General features: G+C 42.0%; 1 protein-coding gene and 1 long non-coding RNA gene across 4 annotated transcripts; both read right to left on the bottom strand.

Moving 5' to 3' along the window:
• Nucleotides 1-867: 867 nt before the first annotated feature.
• LOC116679194 (uncharacterized) lies at nucleotides 868-25095 on the bottom strand. The gene is made up of 3 exons (XR_004329463.1): nucleotides 24980-25095; nucleotides 7293-7297; nucleotides 868-878 (listed from the first exon to the last, which is right to left on the bottom strand). It is a non-coding gene; the product is annotated as an uncharacterized LOC116679194 (long non-coding RNA).
• LOC116679193 (E3 ubiquitin-protein ligase TRIM21-like) lies at nucleotides 8032-9828 on the bottom strand. 3 transcript variants are annotated; one of them, XM_032508890.1, is made up of 2 exons: nucleotides 8428-9828; nucleotides 8032-8361 (listed from the first exon to the last, which is right to left on the bottom strand). In XM_032508890.1, exons 1-2 carry the CDS (start codon nucleotides 9824-9826, stop codon nucleotides 8114-8116), a joined length of 1647 nt encoding a protein of 548 aa, XP_032364781.1. In that variant the 5' UTR covers nucleotides 9827-9828; the 3' UTR covers nucleotides 8032-8113. The 3 variants fall into 3 exon arrangements, with proteins under 3 accessions (XP_032364781.1, XP_032364782.1, XP_032364783.1); XM_032508891.1 differs by having other exon boundaries at nucleotides 8032-9235; nucleotides 9494-9828; XM_032508892.1 differs by having other exon boundaries at nucleotides 8194-8356; nucleotides 8424-9828.
• Nucleotides 25096-25101: the final 6 nt, after the last annotated feature.

The following is a 25101-nucleotide window of genomic DNA, read 5'->3' as shown; positions in this document are numbered from 1 at the left end:
TTGTTCCCTTGATTGAAAATGAATCAATACCTGAATGAGATCAGTGATTAGTTACTCTGACAGGAGAGATGATCCAGAGGGGCAGAGTTTTTACCACCAGCATTAGTACTGGGACCGAAGAATGGGATGAGCGTTCTCAGTGAAGGAGCAGCAAATAAAGGAGTAGATAAGAGCTGCAGCATCTACGTCATAAAAGGAGACCAGACCCTCCTCATAGTCCACAAACACCCCACCTTCTGCGGAGGAGACTTCAGAGGAGACGGACACCAGGGCCAGCAAGAGCTTTGTACTCATTTCCTTTCTCAACCATATCGGCAGTAACCTTTCTGAGGACTTGCTGTGATGTTCCTTCCTGTCGATCGACTCTTGCCACTCCTAAAGTCCATGCAGTTTCTTTTAACTTGAACTCAAAGTAAAATCTGCTGAAGAGAAACTCTGTTTTCCTAAAACACAAACACACTTAGAAAATCGCTTGGGTGTCTGGGAGATTCTTCATCACAAAATATAGTTCACTTGGTCCCATCATCAGACAGGATGAGTTAGGATGTGCTGTATCAGGATCAAGAGTCACATCCACTGCATACTGCTGGACCCTCTTCAGCTCGGCTTCAAGCAGCTTCTCATCTTTACTGAGGTCTCATCCAGCTGGAACCACAGCTTTCACCACAGTCCCCTCATATGATGATGGACGGACGCTGACCTCTGCAGTCCTTGGTGGGTGGAGGTTGTTGGATTTTAGGGGACTGGACACTCTGGAGAAGATGGAGGTGGTCTTCAGAGCGTAACATCTGCTCCATCCGGCTTCTCTTCATCAGCTCAGAGATTTCCTGTTTCCAGCTCTGTGATGAAAGCTTCGGCCTGTTTTTCTGTTGTTTATGCTTCTCTTTGATGGTGTGGATGAGCTCATTCAGGCCTCTCTCAGCAGACTCCTTCAGAGAAGTGAAGACCTGAACACCTTCTGCTATCCTCTGTCTGCATCTTCTCACTGAGGTCAATGAGTGTTGATCTCCTGAATCTTCAGTCGCCCTTCTGGATCATCTGCTGAATTCAGCCCCAGTCTTCCACAGCTCTGCCTTCTTTCCTCATATTCTCTTCCAGAGGAACAACATCATGTGTTGTGGTCTAAAACAGTGCAGAGCATGCAGACACATGTCTGGTCGGTCTTACAGAACAGCTCCAGAGTTTATCGTGCTGGACACATCCTGCCTTCCAGTTCTCACAGGGTCGATCAGCTGATGTCTTTTCAGACCTGACGTGGTCAGATGAGGCTCCCAGGTGAGTCTCACAGTAGGAGACCGACAGACCAGGCAGGACTTCAGGGCTTCAGTTTGGTCCAGTGCAGACGTCACAGGGAATTCTCCTGGTTTGGACCCTTGTTGCTCTGAGCTGCTGCTGCTGGCTTTCTGTGGAGCTGACTGTCTGAACTGAGCAACCATCTCAGAGATGAAGTGTTGACCTCATATCAGGTCTTCTGGTAAAACTCTCCTTACACGGGGACACAGTACTGCTCATTAGTATCCAGTGTTCAGTGATGCAGGTTTGCAGAAGTTGTGACCACATGGTGTGGAGACAGGATCAGTGAACACATCCAGACAGATGGAGCACAGAAACTGATCTTCAGACTGCAGATAGATTGCAGCAGCCATATCTACACACTGTGGGAATTAAAGAAAACATATTCAATGTTTATGACAGGGTACACTAATGACAAGATGTCAAAACAAAAACATGTCCAACAATGTTAACAAGTGTCATAATTTACCAAATGAGAGTTAAAACTATAGTCTAGTTTCCACCGTCCCCATGACGTCCCCTAAGTAATGAGAACAATTCAACACCTTAACTGCTACACTGCAGTGCCCTGCTACGTCCTGCTACGTCCTGCTACGTCCTGCTGTGCCTTGTAATGCCGCACAGCGTCCTGCTATGCCATGAACTACTACAAAGAACTGCTACAAACTACTAATTTTTTCTATTTTTGTTATTGCCACTCTTCATTAACCCCAACCGTCAGACACTGCCTACCAAGAGCCTGGGTCTGGGTCTGGTTCTGGGTCTGGGCCTAGGTCTGGGCCTGGGCCTGGGTCTGTCCGAGGTTTCTCCCTAAAAGGAAGGTTTTCCTCTCCACTGTGGCCCTGTTGCTGCTCTGGAGGAAACTACTAGAACTGTTGTGTCCTTGTAAATTATAGAGTGTGGTCTAGACCTGGTCTATCTGTATAGTGTCTTGAGATAACTCTTGTTATGAATTGATACTATAAATAAAATTGAATTGAATTAATGTCGCCGGTTGACACCGTGATGAGAAATAGAGAGAGTTTTGTAGAGCTGAGAGTCTTAAAGTGCCCAAATTATGAAAAAATCAAATACAATTTCTGGGATTCAGGGTTTTATTTTGTGTCTTTGGAGCTTCCTCATCTCATGTCTTAATGACAGGTCCAAACTGGTCTTACGTCTTAATGACAGGTCAAAAGTGGTTCATTTCATTTGAGATCAAGGTAAAATATTTATGACACAATTACAATAGTCTCATGACAGCCAATCTAAAGAACAACTAGTTAATTACAGTCTACTGTGATGTCAACACATAGAGCTAAACTATTTGTAACTGTTAGAATTACATTTTGTAATTCTTATTCTTTCTTTTTTTCTGTTTAAGTAACAGTTGTTATTTATGCTTTTATTTTTAAGTAATTAAGTCTCGTTGGGCTGCTCTCGCGTGAGTTCTACTGTTAACACCAGCGGGCAGCAGATAGCATGGACATGTGTGAGTTACGATGAAGATTTCCTGCTGGCTAAAGCAGACCTTGATGTGAGCGGTTTGAAGTGTACCTCTGAAGACTCAAAGACTTCCCTTTCTTCGTAATAATATAATAATAATACATTTTATTTATAATGCCCTTTAGTAGCATGCAGCCAACGAGGTATTTGTTTTGTTCATTTGCATTTTACTTTGGTAAATGGTATTCCACATGCTGTGCATGGTATTGTTTATGTTAAGCTAACATCGTTTCTATATTTTTGTCAATGTTGTCTTATCAGTTTTCAGGGTGGATTTGGAGCAAGGACTTCAATAAACCAGTAGCAAGAAAACCACTTGTGTCTGCTTGTGCTTAGAGGGAATTATACTATTTCTCTAAGTTTGATAAGTTGTCAAATTCCAAACATGTCCAACAATTCTGACTTAGCATTCAAAGTGTCATAATTTACCAAATGAGACTTAAAGCTATAGAGCGTTGTTTCCACCGTCCCCATGAGGAATTCTAAGTAATGACAACAATAAGCAAGTAAATGTTACCAGATGACGCCATACTGAAAAATACAGAGAGTGTAGTGGCGAATTGTCCTCCGATTGAATAAAACAAACTAAAAACTCAATATACAACAGCCACTGAGGCACCGAAGGAGTGAATCTTATGCAGAGATAAAAACTTTCATTGTCCAGGCAGAGATGGCGTTCTGTCAGGTTTATTAATCCATTTACTCGGCAAACAAACATTTCACGTGAATGATCAATGGCGTCTCTAGGCTCTGTAACTCTGTGTCTCTGTCTCTGGTAAAAAACCATCAGCCCTCCCCGGTGTCTAACTCCCACTTACCTGTTCACCTATACTTATAGACTACACCTGGTGGCTTAGGCTGCATGGTATCTTCAAAATAAAAACACTAAAACTAACCCAAAGAAAATACTAATGATAAACAAATTTATGTAGCTGCATAATTAAAGGAAAACTGAAATTAAATAAATCAAATAATTAGCTATTATATATATAACAAAATAATGAATAGCTCCAACAGAGAGAGTTCTGTGGAGCTGAGAGTCTTAATTAGCTTTGTAGCAACTTATTTAGCAATGGCTTCAATGTAACGGCCGTTCATATAAAAAAGTTATCCATTAAACCTTTAATGACAAACCGCCATGAACATTATAAAAGTCTCCTTCATGTCAGACTGATCTCATGAGATGGTGTATGTATGACACGCCAATTCATATGACATTATTGGCGTGGTATCAATGCTCACTTTTTAGCATGTTTATCAACGCCGTTTGGCCTCCATTGACTTACATTACCTTATGATCTCGTGTGAATTTATGCCGCAGCGAGTAGTATGAAAGGGTGAAAATACGAAAATACACATAGGGAGGTTAGTTAGACTCCTCAAAGCTGCATTATATCTGATCTCCAGCAGGGGGGGGGGACTCCCTCTCGTCTAAAATCACCACATCCCCAACCAGTATGGCTGTGATTTAACCCTAACCCTAATACACGGCAAATGGTGTGTATGCGTACACCTGCTTTATACAGCGTAGACATACACGCACATTGCACGAAATGCGTACAGATAACATTTTATTTGGCTTAAGAAAGTCGGAGTGAGTGAGTGTGGAGTTAGTTTGAGATCTAAGCTTGTCTAATGTAAAGACCGAGTCCTTATCTGAGAGGCCTGAGGGCTCAATGGCAGGAGCATCTGGTCTGGACTGGGACAACCCTCCGTTTGCCAGCTGGCATTTTGCCAGATTCTTGACTGAAGTTATTTATGAGGCAGTCCCGCCCAACCAAAACACCACAAACTGTCCCAGCCTATCACACCTCAGCTCCACCCAAGCCCCGCCCTCTTTGGATAAAAAGACTGCTCAACAATAGTTGATAATCATAATATTAATGAATATCAAACCCAGGGAGTACAGGCCCCGCCTCCTAAATGCTCTGAGTAGTTTTGAAGAGTCAGAACTAACAGCTGATCAAGTTTTAGAGAATAAAGTATTCAGGCTGAGGGAGACATTGTGTTACACACCTGTCAATCAAAGCAGCTCTCGTTGTGACACTCCCTCATATCTCAGCAGTGAAGTCAGCGGAGATTAAAATCTAACTTGTTTCCTGGTGCTGATTAAATCGGACTCAACTGAACATAAAAAGGCTAATTTTGGCCAAAACGTCCCACATCATAGAATAATTACTGAGTTACTTCAGATCTTACAATAGTGCTGAAAGAATGAACCACTGCTCTCATCTTAAAGTAGATCATGTAGCCCCAAAATCTCCCAAATGATAGGCGAGTTTCTCCATCAAAGGTGTGTGATGTTACCTGTTAAAGTCCCGTTCAGATGAGGTCAAAGAGACGTCGTCCCTTCATCAGCAGACACTGAAGATGCTGCTGCTGTCTGTCTTCATCTGACTGACATCCGTCACATCACCAACCTTGATATCCAGAAAGGTCATGTGACCTGAGAACAGGAACCGGTGGACCTGTAGGGCTGCCAGTCAGCGCTCTGATTGGACAGTTTTCAGGTTCATTATGTAATGAGGAGGAACAGTCTGAACGTGTAACAACATGTAGAAAGAGTTTGACTCCAAGGAATCTGTTATTATGTTGTTAGGTTGGTTTCCTCATGTTCAGACATGATTTTAGTCACACACAAGTTTTCTCTGGCTTATAAATGGTGCATATAGCTGCTGTAAAGGGAAGAAATCTCCCAGGGGAGCATGCACCCCTATGATTTGTCTGAGTCCCCAATGTTACCAACGTCTGGGCCCGCCCCTTCACCCAGACAGGGTTTCCCTGGCTTATTAACAGGAGGTGAAGAGAGGTGGTACTGTATGAGTTTGGTACTGTACCTTATCCATGAGATAAGTTAGTTTGAGGGGGATCACTGAGCTGTGTAGACACCCTTCGATAAGAGGAAGAGGAAGAATACTCTTCACTACTAGACGCCCAAACTATTTACCGGACCATTGGAACACGGCATCCGGAGGGTCTCTCAGTGATTGGTTAACAGCATAGTGACTCCATGCTGGCTGGCTCTCTGGGTCCTGGTCCATCCAGTGGTCGCTCGGCGCCATAACACCAGGAAGTGGTGCACATGGAAGCTGGTTGCTGTGGTTACTGTAGTGCAACAATCACCATGACTGTGGAGTCAGCACCGTGGTTTTTATGGTGTTCACCTGTTTAAGTTGCATAAAATAACACCTGCATGATTTTAATAATATAATTAACTATTGATATTTGTCTTGACAGAGCTTATATACAACAGCAGGACGGTCTTCATGCACAACTTTTAGCTACAAATAAAACGCTTGTTGTTTTTTAGATTCCTAATCCAGATATAAGCTCATCCTGTTCACTTAGATACATATTTTAGTGTTTTGCAGTGATGTGTGTGCCTTTGACCACTGAAACTAAAGGAAAATATATTTGTCTTTGGTATGATTCTCAAAATAAGAACCTTCATCCATTTTTTCTTACAGATGTTTTGGACGTAGTTTAACCTTAAAATCTCTGTTTCCTCCTGCCACTGCTTCACATTAAAAGGTTCATTAAATCCAACTTGTGTGTAAACCAGCTTTTCTGTTCTCACTGCTTCCTCAGGCCTTGTGTTCAACACCTGCTTTTTTACACTTTTTATTCTACTATCACATATTTACACATTTCTTTGACTCATAAACCATCTTACACAATTCATGAAACAATAAAAATGGCCAAAGTGACCAGTAATTATCCAAAGACTTTTCACACAAGATAGAACCATCCATTAACTTTTTCTACCCGGTATAACAAGGACACATACTGTGTTCTGGAGACATTATGGGATGGAATAGGCCTCACTCTTAAATGAAGCTTCATCACACAATCAAATATTCAGCTATATGTTTTCTGGGGCTGCTCATCAAATATTAATAAATGTGGATGTTTGCATCATTTGTTTGCAAATGAACTCAAACTTCATCTTGACATATTTGGGTCTTTAGAAACTGATTTCTTCTGGAAGTTATAATAATGTCTGTGGGTTTAACAGAGGTTTAAATAGAGATCATCTACATAACGTGTGTCATGATGCATCAAATAATGTGTTGATGATGTCATCAGATACATATAATACAACTGGTAACAATGAAGTGTAAATCAATCAACACAGGAATAGAAATAAATCAATAAATGAAATAAGTGAGAGGAGAATGCTATTCATAATACTATCTACGACTCCCCCCCCACTCGACAGCACACTGGCTGAGACCCCCCCCCCCCCCACCCAAATAGGGCCCCAGAAGGTGATTGCTGCCTGTGGCTATCAGACTATATAACTCCTCCTCAAGCATTACACACTTAGAGAGTCACAACTGGACTATAACACACACGTCTACATCTGAATCTCAATATTCTGGACAGTATGTGCAATAATTACTCAGTTCCATGTGCAATATCTATTTATTCACTGATGCCACTCATGTTCACGCTGTACTTTATGTTCCTACTGTACTCTATATTTACACTATACTTCAATAGCATTTAGCAACAGAATCTTTCAACCATGGCCGTATCTACCATTAAAGGACACGGAGGTCCAGATCTCCTCTGTATCACCCTCACCCCCCCCCCCCAAAAAAGAGATGAAACTGCCTAAATAAAACTTGTACAACACCAAGATACGCCTTGTTCCTCTGTCTGATCATCTAGTGTGGGTGGGGGGGGGGGGGGGGGGACTGAGTAGGCGGTGAAGTCAATGTTGCCATGGTAACTATCCAGTATATGACCATCGCATTGTTTTTGGGTATAGTGTCAACAAACAGCTTTTCTTTCTAGTGACTACAGCAGGTACTTAACAGACAAATTAGTGTATATAACTAGTAGAAATGTACTTTTCAATGCTATTTATCTCCAGACATCTGACAAAAAGCTCCCTCGCTGTCGCGCTGCATATAAACAGTGCAGTGGCCGTTGATGCCATCCAATATTAATGTAATGTTAGCTAGTTCCACTTGGATGAATGTTAACGTTACCTTATATGGTGTGCTAGCTGGTTAACTGTATGATTAATGTTGATATCTTAACATTATGAGAGAACAATAACCTTTAATGTAACCATACGCTGGTACTATATAAATAGATCAACTGAGTTGTGTTTAATGTCTTCACTGAGACAATCTGAAATGAAGAGACTACTTCAGACAAAGCTTTCCCTTGGGAAGGGACGAGATGAACAAGATCATGATGAGACCCAAAGAAAAAGGAAGGCACTGTATTCTCACTTTTTTCTTACTCTTGTTTTTCACCTTGACTGTGAGCAATTGCAACTAACAATTTCCCTGAGGGGATCAATGCAGTATTCTTATTCTGATTAGTTTACTCTGACAGGAGAGATGATCAGAGGGGCAGAGTTTTCACCACCGTCATTATAACAGGGACTGAAGTATGGGAAGAGTTTCTCAGTGAAGGAGCAGCCAGTAAAGGAGTAGATAAAAGCTGCAGCATCAACGTCATAAAAGGAGACCAGACCCTCCTCATAGTCCACAAACACCCCCACCTTCTGAGGAGGAGACTTCAGAGAGAGAAGGACTGGAGGGTCAGCAAGAGCTTTGTACTCATTTTCATCTCTCAAAAATAAAGCCAAAATAACTTTCAGAAGGTAAGGTAAGAATGATTTGTACTCATTTCTATTTATCAACCCTATAGTCCAGAAACCATTCTGAGGACTCAGTGTGATGTATTCCTTCCTAGTAATCGACTCCCTGGCCACTCCTAAAGTCCATTCAGTCTTTCCTTTAACTTGAACCTCAAAGTAAAATCTTTCTGATGAGAAACTCTGTTTCCCTAAAACACAAGGATGGTTAGAAAATCTCTTGGGGTTGTCAGGGAGATTCTTCCTCACATCACCATGATTCACTTGTTTCCCATTATAAGACAGGATAAGATTAGGATGTGCTGTATCAGGATCAAGAGTCACATCCACTGCATACTGCTGGACCCTCTTCAGCTCGGCTTCAAGCAGCTTCTTCATCTCTTTACTGAGTGTCTCCTCCAGCTGAACCACAGCTTTCACCACAGTCCCCTCATATGATGATGGACGGACGCTGACCTCTGTCCAGTCCTTGGTGGGTGGAGGTTGTTGGATGTTTAGGGACTGGACCCTCTGGAGAACATGGAGGTGGTCTTCAGAGCGTGAGAGCTGCTCCACCTCAGTGCTTCTCTTCATCAGCTCAGAGATTTCCTGTTCCAGCTCTGTGATGAAAGCTTCGGCCTGTTTTTCTCTTGTTTTCTGCTTCTCTTTGATGGTGTTGATGAGCTCATTCAGGCCTCTCTCAACAGACTCCTTCAGAGAAGTGAAGACCTGAACACCTTCTGCTATCTCTCTGTCTGCATCTTCCTCACTGAGGTCTACTGAGTGTTTGATCTCCTGAATCTTCAGTCGTCTCTTCTGGATCATCTGCTGGATTTCAGCCCCAGTCTTCCCCAGCTCTGCCTTCTTTCCTTTATATCCTTCTTTCAGAGGAACAACATCATGTGTCTTGTGATCTGAAACAGTGCAGAGCATGCAGACACATGTCTGGTCGGTCTTACAGAACAGCTCCAGAGGTTTATCGTGCTCCGTACACATCCTGCCTTCCAGGTTCTCAACAGGGTTGATCAGCTGATGTCTTTTCAGACCTGACATGGTCAGATGAGGCTCCAGGTGAGTCTCACAGTAGGAGACCAGACACACTAGGCAGGACTTCAGGGCCTTCAGTTTGGTTCCAGTGCAGACGTCACAGGGAACTTCTCCTGGTTTGGACACTTGTTGCTCTGAGCTGCTGCTGCTGGCTTTCTGTTGAGCTGACTGTCTGAACTGAGCAGCCATCTCAGAGATGAAAGTGTTGATCCTCAAATCAGGTCTTCTGGTAAAACGCTCCTTACACAGTGGACACAGGTACTGGTCATTAGTATCCCAGTGTTCAGTGATGCAGTTCTTGCAAAAGTTGTGACCACATGGTGTGGTGACAGGATCAGTGAACACATCCAGACAGATGCAGCACAGAAACTGATCTTCTGACTGCAGATAGTTTACAGCAGCCATATCTACACACAGTGTCAGAGAAAAGAAACATGTTAAATTCAAAATACAGTTCTAATTTAAGCTGCAAGCAGTGATGCACACTTCTGCATGTAGGGGGTTGATGTCTTCAGAAATGTAGGGCACAGCATAAAGTCAATATACAACAGCTTCCTGTGTTATGGTGAAATATCCCAACCCTGGTGTGTGTGTAGGAGCGCTATGGATCCTGCTGGCCAAGACCGACCTCAATCCCTGCAGAACTTTGCAATTTTCTCCAGTTCTGACATGCATTGCAATGTTCAGAAGTTTCTGGGCATCCAAGAGTTTACAGACACGTCTCTGCTGATTGGGTATCACCTGTGACCTGAGCCAATGAATTAGAGACACGCCCACCAAATGAGAGAGAACATCTCTCCAACATAGATTTAATATTGCAGTCTATCATCTCAAAGCTCTCTCTCTCTGTGGGTCTGACCTCCAGCTGTTCCCTGTGTTTCTAACTTCCTGTTCTAATGAGTTCTCCAGCTGAATCTGGCCTACCGTGTGGTCCTTTGGGTCCAGACTCCTTTTCCTGCCTCAGCCCTCAGCCAGCCCTGACAGAAGTGTGTTGCCGTGCACCGAGCCGTCACCACCAAGCCCATTAAAGCTCTACTCTGAGAAACCAGACCAGGATCTGTCCCCACCCTGTTGGTCCACCAGTTTTTATTAAAGAACACCACTGCTAACAAAGCTCTGCTTACTCAACATTTCCTCCTTCTCCTTCACAATAAAAGCCTCCCACTGCTTCTCTGGTGGACAGCTTTTATTGTGACACAGCCAGAGGAACTAGAGGAAGTAGTGTGTAGGAGGCGATCAGTAACCAGGTCCTAAAGTCCTGAGAGCGGCCCCAGAGAGACTGGTTAAAGCTGTTAAAGTGGGCTACTGTAGACCGGCCTGCAGACAAACAGCCGTCCTTATGTTGGTCCACATCTCACAGGAAATGGAAAGAGAGGAAGTTCCTTTCTGAGTAGAGCTGAAGTTTCCTGTTAATCCTGGTTGGAGGAAGTTAAATCTGATCGACTGGACTCACCGGTGGTCCAGAGACTCTGCTGGGCTGATGAAGACCTGATGAAGTCCCTTTGACTTGTCTTCCAGAGAGAGACAGAGACTTGTCTGGACTGCAGCGCGGCGACACCCTGACAATCTTAACTTTCATTTCTGGAGTGTGACGTAGAAGCTCTCCTCTTCCCAGTGCTGCTCCTCCTCCTCCTGCAGCTCTGGTCTGGGTCCTCCCTCTCATGGGCCCTCTGGGTGGGAAATACCCGGCTGCTGTCTGGTTGCTATGGAGCGAAGGTCATGCTAGAACTGGTTTATTATTAGAGCAGAACGCTATTCGTGCTGTGTGTGTGTGTGTGTGTGTTTGTGTGTGTGTGAAAGAAAATGTAGGCCATTATATGGCTATTTGAGGGATGAAGTGATCTAACCTTTTCATTCCCGATATCCACAATGCAATGCAGATGCCAGGGTTTAATAAATTAATTCATTTTATGCTAACTGGTTAAACAGGCATTTGTTAATATGATCCCCCCCTCCCCCCCGACCCTATTACAATCTGTGATGATCCATCAACATCCATTCCTTTAATTTTAGTCTTAATAATTCCTAATTTCTGCTTTTCTAACTCAAACATTAGGTATAATTTCCTATAAATTTGGTTTATTGACCATAAATTCCAAAAATAACTGTAAAACTAAAGTTAATAAGTTAGTGTTACGCAGTGTTGAAAACATAAAAAAAAGTGACAAACATTTAAAAAAGCATCAAAAGTGTTGAAAAAAAGAGACGGAAATGTAAGAAAAGTTAAAAAGATCAATAAAGTGTCAAAATTCTAGTAGCAGATGGTCCTGTTGATGAGAACACAGCCCTGATCTTGGTCCTGGTCCCAGGCCGTCTGCATTGGGTTTGGGTCTTAGTGCTCATGAGGAGTCTCAATGGGTTCCATTCACACCTCAACATGGAGTCTTTTACTGTTATATGTCGACAGGATTCAACAAGACATTTCCACCTGACTAAACCCAGTGTTTACATCTGTTGGGGTATTTATGCAAATTAGCACAAACGTAATTAAGTTATGCAGCGTGTGTCCATGGTAACACTTTCAAATAAATCAATTCAAGAAATAATCAACTTACTGCTGAACTACCCATCTCTACATTACCCACCAACCCCCGCTAACCCGTCCCCCTGGGCCAATGGAACGGCTTTACTAAATGTCAGCTCCCTAACTAACAAGTCACTTCTGGTTAACGATCTTATCAGCACCCAGAACCTGGATTTCAATCGACTAACGGAGACCTGGACAAACATGGGACAGGTCCCCTCACTTAGGCAGCACCTCCACATTTTAAACTGGTCCCCACTACTAGACCTACTAAATAGCTGCTGTCTTCTCTGACAGTTACAGCTGCAGGAGATCACACGGGGGGTTGTGCATCTGTGGAACACCTTGCTATATCTATCAATTGTGGTGTTCTTCATTATTACGGTCTATCGACCACCAAAATCCAAATCTGGTTTTCCAGATCACTCATTGAGCTACTGTCCAAGGTCTCCACGGACTATGATGTCATAATCATCTCAGGTGATTTTAATATTCACGTAGACAATGCAACTGCCTCCGATGCTCAGAACTTCATCTCCCTAACGGAGCCATTTGACTTCATTCAGCATGTTTCCGGACCCCCCCCCCCCACAATAAGGGGCGTACTCTAGACTTAGTCCCATCAGAAGGACTAAATACCACTGTGCCCTGGGGGGGGGGTGTTGCTATCTCAGGTCATTGTTGCATGTTCTTTGATGAGTCTGCTTTTCCTGTACAGCAGAAAGCTACCAAACAGTTAAAATCAGAATCAGAATCAGAAATACTTTATTGATCCCTAAAGTGAAATTCAGTGTCACAGTAGCACCAGTAGTAAGAAGAAGAGACGGAGCACGCACGTTAGCGCATGCACACTCTTCAGATGCATCAGAAACAGAACCAGAACCAGAATCAGCTTTATAACAACATAATGCACAGGACATGTGGTCACATGAAGGGATTTATTGAGGTGACTGGGGAGGGTGGAAAAACACAAAGTTACCAAGGCAGTCAGTTGGAAGCAGGGAGGGATGGGGGGGGGGGCATGTATGGTGTGGAGTGAGATAATGTGTTGTGTGTGTGTGAAGTGTGAGGCGTCTGTCTGTCTATGTTGTTAGAAAGTTCAGTTCAGGTCGGCCTTGTCCTTGAGGAGAGATAAGCCAGTGCTCAGGGTAGACAGTAAGGCCAGCTGCAAGTTGTTTTCCCGCTCGAGTGAAGAGGGGGGGGGGGGGGGGGGGGGGGCATAATGTCACTATTGACTCCTTTATGAACACTAGAAATAACTCCCCAATATCTATGGCACCATTAATTGAGGTAAGAGAGAGAGTCGCCAAGCAGAACCAAAGTGGAGACAAACCAAACTCCATGTTCACTACGACATATAGAAGAATAAAGTGAACCCTTACAACAAAGAGATGGAACAGGCCAGACAGTCCTTCTTCTCTTAAATATCAGTAAAGGGCTTTTTCCACTGTTGATGGAATTATTAATCCACCAACTACAACTCCATCAGAGATGCTGTCTGCTGAAAAATGTGAAGAATTTGATTTTGAAATCTGCAGTGAGGATTATAACATGTTCCCAATCCACTGGCCATGTAACACCATTGCTTACACAACTGCACTGGCTTCCAATTGCCTACAGAATACATTTTAAAGTCTTGCTCCTGGCATACAAGGCCCTACACAACCCCCACCTACCTCACTGACCTCCTGGAAGTTTCCACTCCTGCACCTTCACTGAGATCCTCCTCAGCAGGCCTACTGCATGTCCCTAGTGTGAGCCTCAGCACCCTGGGAGAGAGGGCTTTCAGCTCCACTGCCGCTAACCCCGTGGGTATTACCCTATTAGGTGTGACTGAGGACTGTTGAAGCTGGTGTTGAAGAGATGCTCCTAGCTTCTAACTGTCTTCTTCTGAACGCCTACCCTGCTTAACTCCATTATGGCACCATTAATTGAGGACCCTGTAAACAACGTTAACTCTAAAATACGACCTATCATTGATAACATCTCACATGTTCTAACCAAAAACATAGAAACCTAAAAGCCGTGTGGAGGGGTGGAGCGGTTGTTAGACAGAGTAAGAGAGAGAGAGTCGCCAGGCAGAACCAAAGTGGAGACAAACCAAACTCCATGTTCACTACGACATGTAGAAGAATAAAGTGAACCCCTACAACAAAGAGATGGAACAGGCCAGACAGTCCTTCTTCTCTAAAACATCAACAACAGTAAAGGGCTTTTTTCCACTGTTGATGGAATTATTAATCCACCAACTACAACTCCATCAGATATGCTGTCTGCTGAAACATGTGAAGAATTTGCTTCATTTTCAACAACAAAATCATATCAGACAGAATATTAGTGCATCAAGGTCTATAACCCCCCCCACCAGTTCTCTAGGAACAGGACTGCTACCACACCTCATTTTCTCCCCATTGACCTCAAAACAATGAAATTACATTGTTGGACATCTCAGGTCTTCCACCTGCTGCTTGGACCGCCCCACCCCCGTTCTTTATTCTTTTTCCTATTGCTTAGCACACTCCTGAAGAGCAATCTGGATACAACAGTCATCTGTAACAAAAGGCCCGTCTTCAACCTGTCATTTCTCAGTAAGATGACAGATAAAAACGGTTTCCTTTCAGCTCATCAACTATCTAACGTCAAACCACCTTCTGGACGATTATCAATCAGGCTTTGGGCCCCCCCACTGCACAGAAATCACACTTATTAAAGTTGGTAATGATCTGCATAGAAACACTGATTCTAATGAGTTATCGGTTATTGTGCTCCTGGAGCTCAACGCCACCTTTGACGCCGTTGACCATCAGATTTTATTACTCATATCGGAAACATGGGCCGGCCTGTCTGGTCCAGTCTTAAACTGGTCCAGAACTTACCTGCTAGATAGGCAATTCTTTGGGTCTGTTGGGGATTTTGTCTTGGACAAAATGGCCATTATGTGTGGAGTTCCCCAAGGCTGAATTCTTGGACCATTATTGTTTAATCTCTACATGCTCCCACTTGCACGTTAAAAAGAAACACAACATAAATTACCACAACTATTCAGATGATTCACAGCGATACAGAGCCTCATCTCCTGATGACATGCATACACTCCCTAATTAATTGTATTCATGGCATCAACAGTTGGATGTCAGAGAACCTCTTACAACTAAACAAGGATGAAACAGAAATACTTATCTTTGTTGCTAAGGCTCAGAGGCTCATCTCAGTTCTATGTCTCTGGAGAGCAAAGCAAAGCTAGAGATCTGGGTGTAAGCGTCATATCAATCAAGTCAATAAATGAGCTTTCTACCATCTTAAACATGTTTCTAAATTAAGGGGCTTTCTGTCAAAGGAAGACAGTTGGGGTGCCCCAGGGGTCTGTGTTGGGCACTTTGTTGTGCATTATCTACGTCCTTCCACTTGTCACTATCTTCAGGCACCATGGTGTTCAATTTTATTGCACAGCTCTACTTATCTACAAAACCCACCGCCTGCCTGGACAATACACTCTCCTTTACTGCAGACATAAACAGTGTGTCTCTAAGTGCCTTTTTCCATCTAAGGATCCTAGCACGGCTTTGCCCAGCACTCACCCAGCAGAGTGCAGAATTCTTCGTCAATGCATATGTGACATCCCATCTTGACTACTGTAACTCCATGTTGTCTGGACTCCCTAATAAACTACTCCTCCGGCTTTAAGTTATTTTGAATTCTGCAGCGAGGATTACAACATGCTCCCAATCCACTGGCCATGTTACAGAATACATTTTAAAGTCCTGCTCCTGGCATACAAGGCCCTACAAAACCCCCACCTACCTCACTGACCTCCTGGAAGTCTCCACCCCTGCCCCCTCACTGAGATCCTCCTCAGTAGGCCTACTGCATGTCCCTAGTATCTATAGCAGATTAAATAACACATCCATACTAGACTTAGTATATCGACATATTGGTATCTAAATATATTAGTATATAGACATACCAGTACATAAATGCCAAGAAACCAAACAGTCTTTCTACAATACTATCACTTTAAGTCCTTTTTGTATCCCTTTAAAATATTCATTTTAAATAATCTCTTGAATTTGCTTATTGTTATAGATGATTTCATCTCTTCACTGCAGCTGTTCCATAAAGTAACTCTTTCAGTTGAGATGCAGTGATATTTAACATTTGTTCTTATAGGTTTCGTTTTATATACAAATGATCCTCTTAAATTATGTTTGCTCTCTCTTATTTGAAACATCCCTTGGACACTGTCCGATACCTGATGATTATTTAATTTGTACATAATTTGTGCAGTTTTAAAGTCAACAATATCTCTGAATTTCAGTGCTTTTAGTTTAATAAACGATGGATTAGTTGGTGCTCTATAAGTGGTTTTATTTACAATTCTTAAAGCTCTCTTTTGAAGAATGAATATGGTTCAGTGTTGGTTTTGAAAGTGTTTCCCCATACCTCCAAACAGTAAGTAATGTATGAAAGTATGAAGCCACAATAAAGCATATACAATGAGCGTTGATTTAATAAATCGTTGGTTTTATACAGTATAGAAATAGATTTAGATATTTTACCATTAATATAGCGTATATGTGGCTTCCAACATAATTTTTCGTTGATTATGACTCCCAGAACTTTAAGTTTTTTTACTCTTTCAATTTCAATATCATTTGTCACGAGTTTTTTTGTGAAAAGTTGTGTCACAATTACCAAAAATTATAAATTTAGTTTTACTTAAGTTTAGTGTTAGTTTATTAGCATCAAACCAGCTCTTCATCTTTTTTAATTAATTTTCTGCTGTATCCAGAACAGATTAAATTAGTGTCATCAGCAAATAAAATGGTTGTCAGTGTTTTTGACACCTCCCAAATATTATTTATATACACGTTAAACAACAATGGTCCCAACACTGACCCCTGGGGGACCCCGCAGGTGATTTTCCTTAACTTTGATTCGTGGTTTTGCAATTCAAAACATTGTCTTCTGTTCTGTAAGTAGCTATTTAACCAAGAAAGTGCAGTCCTCCTAATACCATATTTGTGTAATTTTGTGATCATTAAATTGTGGTCTACTGTATCAAACGCCTTCTTAAGATCCAAGAATATCCCCACTGCATGTATGTTTTGTTCTGTTGCTGTTGATATTTCTTCTACAAATTGTACAATTGCAGGTGAAGCTGTCCTTTAAACCCTGAAACCATATTGCTGATCACAAAGAATATTATGTTTAGAACGCTATTCGTGCTGTGTGTGTGTGTGTGTGTGTTTGTGTGTGTGTGAAAGAAAATGTAGGCCATTATATGGCTATTTGAGGGATGAAGTGATCTAACCTTTTCATTCCCGATATCCACAATGCAATGCAGATGCCAGGGTTTAATAAATTAATTCATTTTATGCTAACTGGTTAAACAGGCATTTGTTAATATGATCCCCCCCTCCCCCCCGACCCTATTACAATCTGTGATGATCCATCAACATCCATTCCTTTAATTTTAGTCTTAATAATTCCTAATTTCTGCTTTTCTAACTCAAACATTAGGTATAATTTCCTATAAATTTGGTTTATTGACCATAAATTCCAAAAATAACTGTAAAACTAAAGTTAATAAGTTAGTGTTACGCAGTGTTGAAAACATAAAAAAAAGTGACAAACATTTAAAAAAGCATCAAAAGTGTTGAAAAAAAAGAGACGGAAATGTAAGAAAGTTAAAAAGATCAATAAAGTGTCAAAATTCTAGTAGCAGATGGTCCTGTTGATGAGAACACAGCCCTGATCTTGGTCCTGGTCCCAGGCCGTCTGCATTGGGTTTGGGTCTTAGTGCTCATGAGGAGTCTCAATGGGTTCCATTCACACCTCAACATGGAGTCTTTTACTGTATATGTCGACAGGATTCAACAAGACATTTCCACCTGACTAAACCCAGTGTTTACATCTGTTGGGGTATTTATGCAAATTAGCACAAACGTAATTAAGTTATGCAGCGTGTGTCCATGGTAACACTTTCAAATAAATCAATTCAAGAAATAATCAACTTACTGCTGAACTACCCATCTCTACATTACCCACCAACCCCCGCTAACCCGTCCCCCTGGGCCAATGGAACGGCTTTACTAAATGTCAGCTCCCTAACTAACAAGTCACTTCTGGTTAACGATCTTATCAGCACCCAGAACCTGGATTTCAATCGACTAACGGAGACCTGGACAAACATGGGACAGGTCCCCTCACTTAGGCAGCACCTCCACATTTTAAACTGGTCCCCACTACTAGACCTACTAAATAGCTGCTGTCTTCTCTGACAGTTACAGCTGCAGGAGATCACACGGGGGGTTGTGCATCTGTGGAACACCTTGCTATATCTATCAATTGTGGTGTTCTTCATTATTACGGTCTATCGACCACCAAAATCCAAATCTGGTTTTCCAGATCACTCATTGAGCTACTGTCCAAGGTCTCCACGGACTATGATGTCATAATCATCTCAGGTGATTTTAATATTCACGTAGACAATGCAACTGCCTCCGATGCTCAGAACTTCATCTCCCTAACGGAGCCATTTGACTTCATTCAGCATGTTTCCGGACCCCCCCCCCCACAATAAGGGGCGTACTCTAGACTTAGTCCCATCAGAAGGACTAAATACCACTGTGCCCTGGGGGGGGGGGTGTTGCTATCTCAGGTCATTGTTGCATGTTCTTTGATGAGTCTGCTTTTCCTGTACAGCAGAAAGCTACCAAACAGTTAAAATCAGAATCAGAATCAGAAATACTTTATTGATCCCTAAAGTGAAATTCAGTGTCACAGTAGCACCAGTAAGAAGAAGAGACGGAGCACGCACGTTAGCGCATGCACACTCTTCAGATGCATCAGAAACAGAACCAGAACCAGAATCAGCTTTATAACAACATAATGCACAGGACATGTGGTCACATGAAGGGATTTATTGAGGTGACTGGGGAGGGTGGAAAAACACAAAGTTACCAAGGCAGTCAGTTGGAAGCAGGGAGGGATGGGGGGGGGGGCATGTATGGTGTGGAGTGAGATAATGTGTTGTGTGTGTGTGAAGTGTGAGGCGTCTGTCTGTCTATGTTGTTAGAAAGTTCAGTTCAGGTCGGCCTTGTCCTTGAGGAGAGATAAGCCAGTGCTCAGGTAGACAGTAAGGCCAGCTGCAAGTTGTTTTCCCGCTCGAGTGAAGAGGGGGGGGGGGGGGGGGGGGGCATAATGTCACTATTGACTCCTTTATGAACACTAGAATAACTCCCCAATATCTATGGCACCATTAATTGAGGTAAGAGAGAGAGTCGCCAAGCAGAACCAAAGTGGAGACAAACCAAACTCCATGTTCACTACGACATATAGAAGAATAAAGTGAACCCTTACAACAAAGAGATGGAACAGGCCAGACAGTCCTTCTTCTCTTAAATATCAGTAAAGGGCTTTTTCCACTGTTGATGGAATTATTAATCCACCAACTACAACTCCATCAGAGATGCTGTCTGCTGAAAAATGTGAAGAATTTGATTTTGAAATCTGCAGTGAGGATTATAACATGTTCCCAATCCACTGGCCATGTAACACCATTGCTTACACAACTGCACTGGCTTCCAATTGCCTACAGAATACATTTTAAAGTCTTGCTCCTGGCATACAAGGCCCTACACAACCCCACCTACCTCACTGACCTCCTGGAAGTTTCCACTCCTGCACCTTCACTGAGATCCTCCTCAGCAGCCTACTGCATGTCCCTAGTGTGAGCCTCAGCACCCTGGGAGAGAGGGCTTTCAGCTCCACTGCCGCTAACCCCGTGGGTATTACCCTATTAGGTGTGACTGAGGACTGTTGAAGCTGGTGTTGAAGAGATGCTCCTAGCTTCTAACTGTCTTCTTCTGAACGCCTACCCTGCTTAACTCCATTATGGCACCATTAATTGAGGACCCTGTAAACAACGTTAACTCTAAAATACGACCTATCATTGATAACATCTCACATGTTCTAACCAAAAACATAAACCTAAAAGCCGTGTGGAGGGGTGGAGCGGTTGTTAGACAGAGTAAGAGAGAGAGAGTCGCCAGGCATAACCAAAGTGGAGACAAACCAAACTCCATGTTCACTACGACATGTAGAAGAATAAAGTGAACCCCTACAACAAAGAGATGGAACAGGCCAGACAGTCCTTCTTCTCTAAAACATCAACAACAGTAAAGGGCTTTTTCCACTGTTGATGGAATTATTAATCCACCAACTACAACTCCATCAGATATGCTGTCTGCTGAAACATGTGAAGAATTGCTTCATTTTCAACAACAAAATCATATCAGACAGAATATTAGTGCATCAAGGTCTTATAACCCCCCCCACCAGTTCTCTAGGAACAGGACTGCTACCACACCTCATTTCTCCCCATTGACCTCAAAACAATGAAATTACATTGTTGGACATCTCAGGTCTTCCACCTGCTGCTTGGACCGCCCCACCCCCGTTCTTTATTCTTTTTCCTATTGCTTAGCACACTCCTGAAGAGCAATCTGGATACAACAGTCATCTGTAACAAAAGGCCCGTCTTCAACCTGTCATTTCTCAGTAAGATGACAGATAAAAACGGTTTCCTTTCAGCTCATCAACTATCTAACGTCAAACCACCTTCTGGACGATTATCAATCAGGCTTTGGGCCCCCCCACTGCACAGAAATCACACTTATTAAAGTTGGTAATGATCTGCATAGAAACACTGATTCTAATGAGTTATCGGTTATTGTGCTCCTGGAGCTCAACGCCACCTTTGACGCCGTTGACCATCAGATTTTATTACTCATATCGGAAACATGGGCCGGCCTGTCTGGTCCAGTCTTAAACTGGTCCAGAACTTACCTGCTAGATAGGCAATTCTTGGGTCTGTTGGGGATTTTGTCTTGGACAAAATGGCCATTATGTGTGGAGTTCCCCAAGGCTGAATTCTTGGACCATTATTGTTTAATCTCTACATGCTCCCACTTGCACGTTAAAAGAAACACAACATAAATTACCACAACTATTCAGATGATTCACAGCGATACAGAGCCTCATCTCCTGATGACATGCATACACTCCCTAATTAATTGTATTCATGGCATCAACAGTTGGATGTCAGAGAACCTCTTACAACTAAACAAGGATGAAACAGAAATACTTATCTTTGTTGCTAAGGCTCAGAGGCTCATCTCAGTTCTATGTCTCTGGAGAGCAAAGCAAAGCTAGAGATCTGGGTGTAAGCGTCATATCAATCAAGTCAATAAATGAGCTTTCTACCATCTTAAACATGTTTCTAAATTAAGGGGCTTTCTGTCAAAGGAAGACAGTTGGGGTGCCCCAGGGGTCTGTGTTGGGCACTTTGTTGTGCATTATCTACGTCCTTCCACTTGTCACTATCTTCAGGCACCATGGTGTTCAATTTTATTGCACAGCTCTACTTATCTACAAAACCCACCGCCTGCCTGGACAATACACTCTCCTTTACTGCAGACATAAACAGTGTGTCTCTAAGTGCCTTTTTCCATCTAAGGATCCTAGCACGGCTTTGCCCAGCACTCACCCAGCAGAGTGCAGAATTCTTCGTCAATGCATATGTGACATCCCATCTTGACTACTGTAACTCCATGTTGTCTGGACTCCCTAATAAACTACTCCTCCGGCTTTAAGTTATTTTGAATTCTGCAGCGAGGATTACAACATGCTCCCAATCCACTGGCCATGTTACAGAATACATTTTAAAGTCCTGCTCCTGGCATACAAGGCCCTACAAAACCCCCACCTACCTCACTGACCTCCTGGAAGTCTCCACCCCTGCCCCCTCACTGAGATCCTCCTCAGTAGGCCTACTGCATGTCCCTAGTATCTATAGCAGATTAAATAACACATCCATACTAGACTTAGTATATCGACATATTGGTATCTAAATATATTAGTATATAGACATACCAGTACATAAATGCCAAGAAACCAAACAGTCTTTCTACAATACTATCACTTTAAGTCCTTTTTGTATCCCTTTAAAATATTCATTTTAAATAATCTCTTGAATTTGCTTATTGTTATAGATGATTCATCTCTTCACTGCAGCTGTTCCATAAAGTAACTCTTTCAGTTGAGATGCAGTGATATTTAACATTTGTTCTTATAGGTTTCGTTTTATATACAAATGATCCTCTTAATTATGTTTGCTCTCTCTTATTTGAAACATCCCTGGACACTGTCGCGATACCTGATGATTATTTAATTTGTACATAATTGTGCAGTTTTAAAGTCAACAATATCTCTGAATTTCAGTGCTTTTGTTTAATAAACGATGGATTAGTTGGTGCTCTATAAGTGGTTTTATTTACAATTCTTAAAGCTCTCTTTTGAAGAATGATATGGTTTCAGTGTTGGTTTTGAAAGTGTTTCCCCATACCTCCAAACAGTAAGTAATGTATGAAAGTATGAAGCCACAATAAAGCATATACAATGACGTTGATTTAATAAATCGTTGGTTTTATACAGTATAGAAATAGATTTAGATATTTTACCATTAATATAGCGTATATGTGGCTTCCAACATAATTTTCGTTGATTATGACTCCCAGAACTTTAAGTTTGTTACTCTTTCAATTTCAATATCATTTGTCACGAGTTTTTTTGTGAAAAGTTGTGTCACAATTACAAATTATAAATTTAGTTTTACTTAAGTTTAGTGTTAGTTATTAGCATCAAACCAGCTCTTCATCTTTTTTAATTAATTTTCTGCTGTATCCAGAACAGATTAAATTAGTGTCATCAGCAAATAAAATGGTTGTCAGTGTTTTGACACCTCCCAAATATTATTTATATACACGTTAACAACAATGGTCCCAACACTGACCCCTGGGGGACCCCGCAGGTGATTTCCTTAACTTTGATTCGTGGTTTTGCAATTCAAAACATTGTCTTCTGTTCTGTAAGTAGCTATTTAACCAAGAAAGTGCAGTCCTCCTAATACCATATTTGTTGTAATTTTGTGATCATTAAATTGTGGTCTACTGTATCAAACGCCTTCTTAAGATCCAAGAATATCCCCACTGCATATATGTTTTGTTCTGTTGCTGTTGATATTTCTTCTACAAATTGTACAATTGCAGGTGAAGCTGTCCTTTAAACCCTGAAACCATATTGCTGATCACAAAGAATATTATGTTTAGTAATGAAGCTATCAATCCTTGTAGAAAATATTATTTCTAGAATTTTTGAGAATTGAAGAGCAATGAAACAGGTCTATAGTTTGAAAGTGTATGTTTTACACCAGCCTTTTATATTGGTATCACCTTTGCCATTTTCCTTTTATCTGGAAAGTTTTCATAGATTGATTACATACATGCGTTAGAGGTTTGGCAACACAGCCCATAATACTTTGGACCATAAACATGTCAATACCATTCCAGTCAGTGGACTTTTACTATTTAATATGTTAACAATCTCAATAATTTCTTTTTCATCAGTTCCCTTAACATACATAGATTCATTAATATTTACATTCTTGCTTAACACATTCATACTGCCAGTCTTTGCAAACTCCCCAGCTAAACCTGGACCTACTCCAACAAAATAATCATTCAATTCATTTGCAGCTAAGTTCATATCCTTAACCTCTGCATTGTTTTTTGTCAGGAAATAGATAGTGTCTACTTTTTTATTAGGTGTGACTGAGGACTGTTGAAGCTGGTGTCCAAGAGATGCTCCTAGCTTCTAACTCTCTTCTTCTGAACGCCTACCCTGCTTACTCTGAGACGGCACCTGACTGAATAGCCATGGAGCCAGATTCTGGGCGTGTCCTAACATCTCCCTCGCACTTCCCTTATACTCTACAAACACACACACATTTCATCACATGCTTTTTCATAATCACATTTAAAATCATAACCTTCATTCTGTCTTCTGGTTATAATCATATTTTAGTTGATTACATAATTGTTACACCAAATACATCACATTCTTCTACTTAACCAGTTACATAATCATCTGAAAAGTACCTAATTATTTCTATTGGTTACTATAAAGGTTATACTCATTTGTGTTATTAAGTTGGAAAATACCTCGCAGTTCCAAGACTCAATAGTCACTGTTTGCACATCTGTCCCTTGAGTTGAAGAGGACAGAGCGGGACAGCTCACATGAGGCTCGTTGGAGACGAGCTGCGCCTCGTCTGTAAAGGGGACGAGAGCCGGGGGACGGGGACCAGAATCCTCTCCCAAGTCGGACAGTTTCCAGATGTTTCCGCAGCCTTCAGGCTGGACAGAAGTGACAGGAACACTGTGGTCCGATTTGATAAAATGTTATCAGACCCATATATCAGCTGGTCCACAGTCTCTAGTTGTTTTTATTATGACAGAGTAGCTCTCAAAAAGCTCTACATGTGATCTGTTGCTGATTTTAATGAACAACAGACTGGAGATGATCTGTAATCTGAACAGATTTAGTCTCTCTGACTTCTAAACGTCACTATCAGCCACACAACATGTGTTCTGGACAGAATCCGCCTTTAAATTGAGCAAAAAATCAATAAAAAGTTTAGAAAAACATTATCATGTTAAGTCAATTCTGAACCAATCAGCTGTTAGATCAGCTGAGAGGCCAACGTTTCCCAGCATGCTCCGATGGGTCCGCCTGGGTCTTACAGTCGGTGAAAAGCAACTGTGCTGCCTGAGTCTCAGAACTGAGTCCACTACGGTTCAAAGCAGAGGGTTAAAACTATTTACATGAATGACAGGACGACCCCTTCAAAGGGAGGGAGCGTAATATGTAGTCGTAGCCATGACAACATACATGCTGTTCAGAAGATAGAGTTACTGCTGGTCAGCCTTCATGTGGAGAGAAGATCAGAATATAACAACAAGCTATCAGGGCATGAGGAGGAGGAAACAGCTTGGCTCTGGAACATGTTCACAACGAGGGAGTGTGGATGCGCAGTGTCTTTAAGGGTACCACTCGAGAAAAGGTTTTCCCACATTGTTCACACCAGTACGGCTTCTCTCCAGTGTGAATGCGCTGGTGAGATTTAAGGTGACCACTATGAGAAAAGGTTTCCCCACATTGATCACAGCTGTATGGCTTTCACCAGTGTGAATGCGTGAGGGCTTTTTAGGGTACTCTGCTGTGGAAAGCTGCCCCACATTGATCACAGCTGTAC

This window comes from Etheostoma spectabile, unplaced genomic scaffold, assembly GCF_008692095.1.
Source record: "Etheostoma spectabile isolate EspeVRDwgs_2016 unplaced genomic scaffold, UIUC_Espe_1.0 scaffold00009730, whole genome shotgun sequence".
Lineage (NCBI taxonomy): Eukaryota > Metazoa > Chordata > Actinopteri > Perciformes > Percidae > Etheostoma > Etheostoma spectabile.
This window is presented reverse-complemented; position numbering and strand designations above follow the sequence as displayed.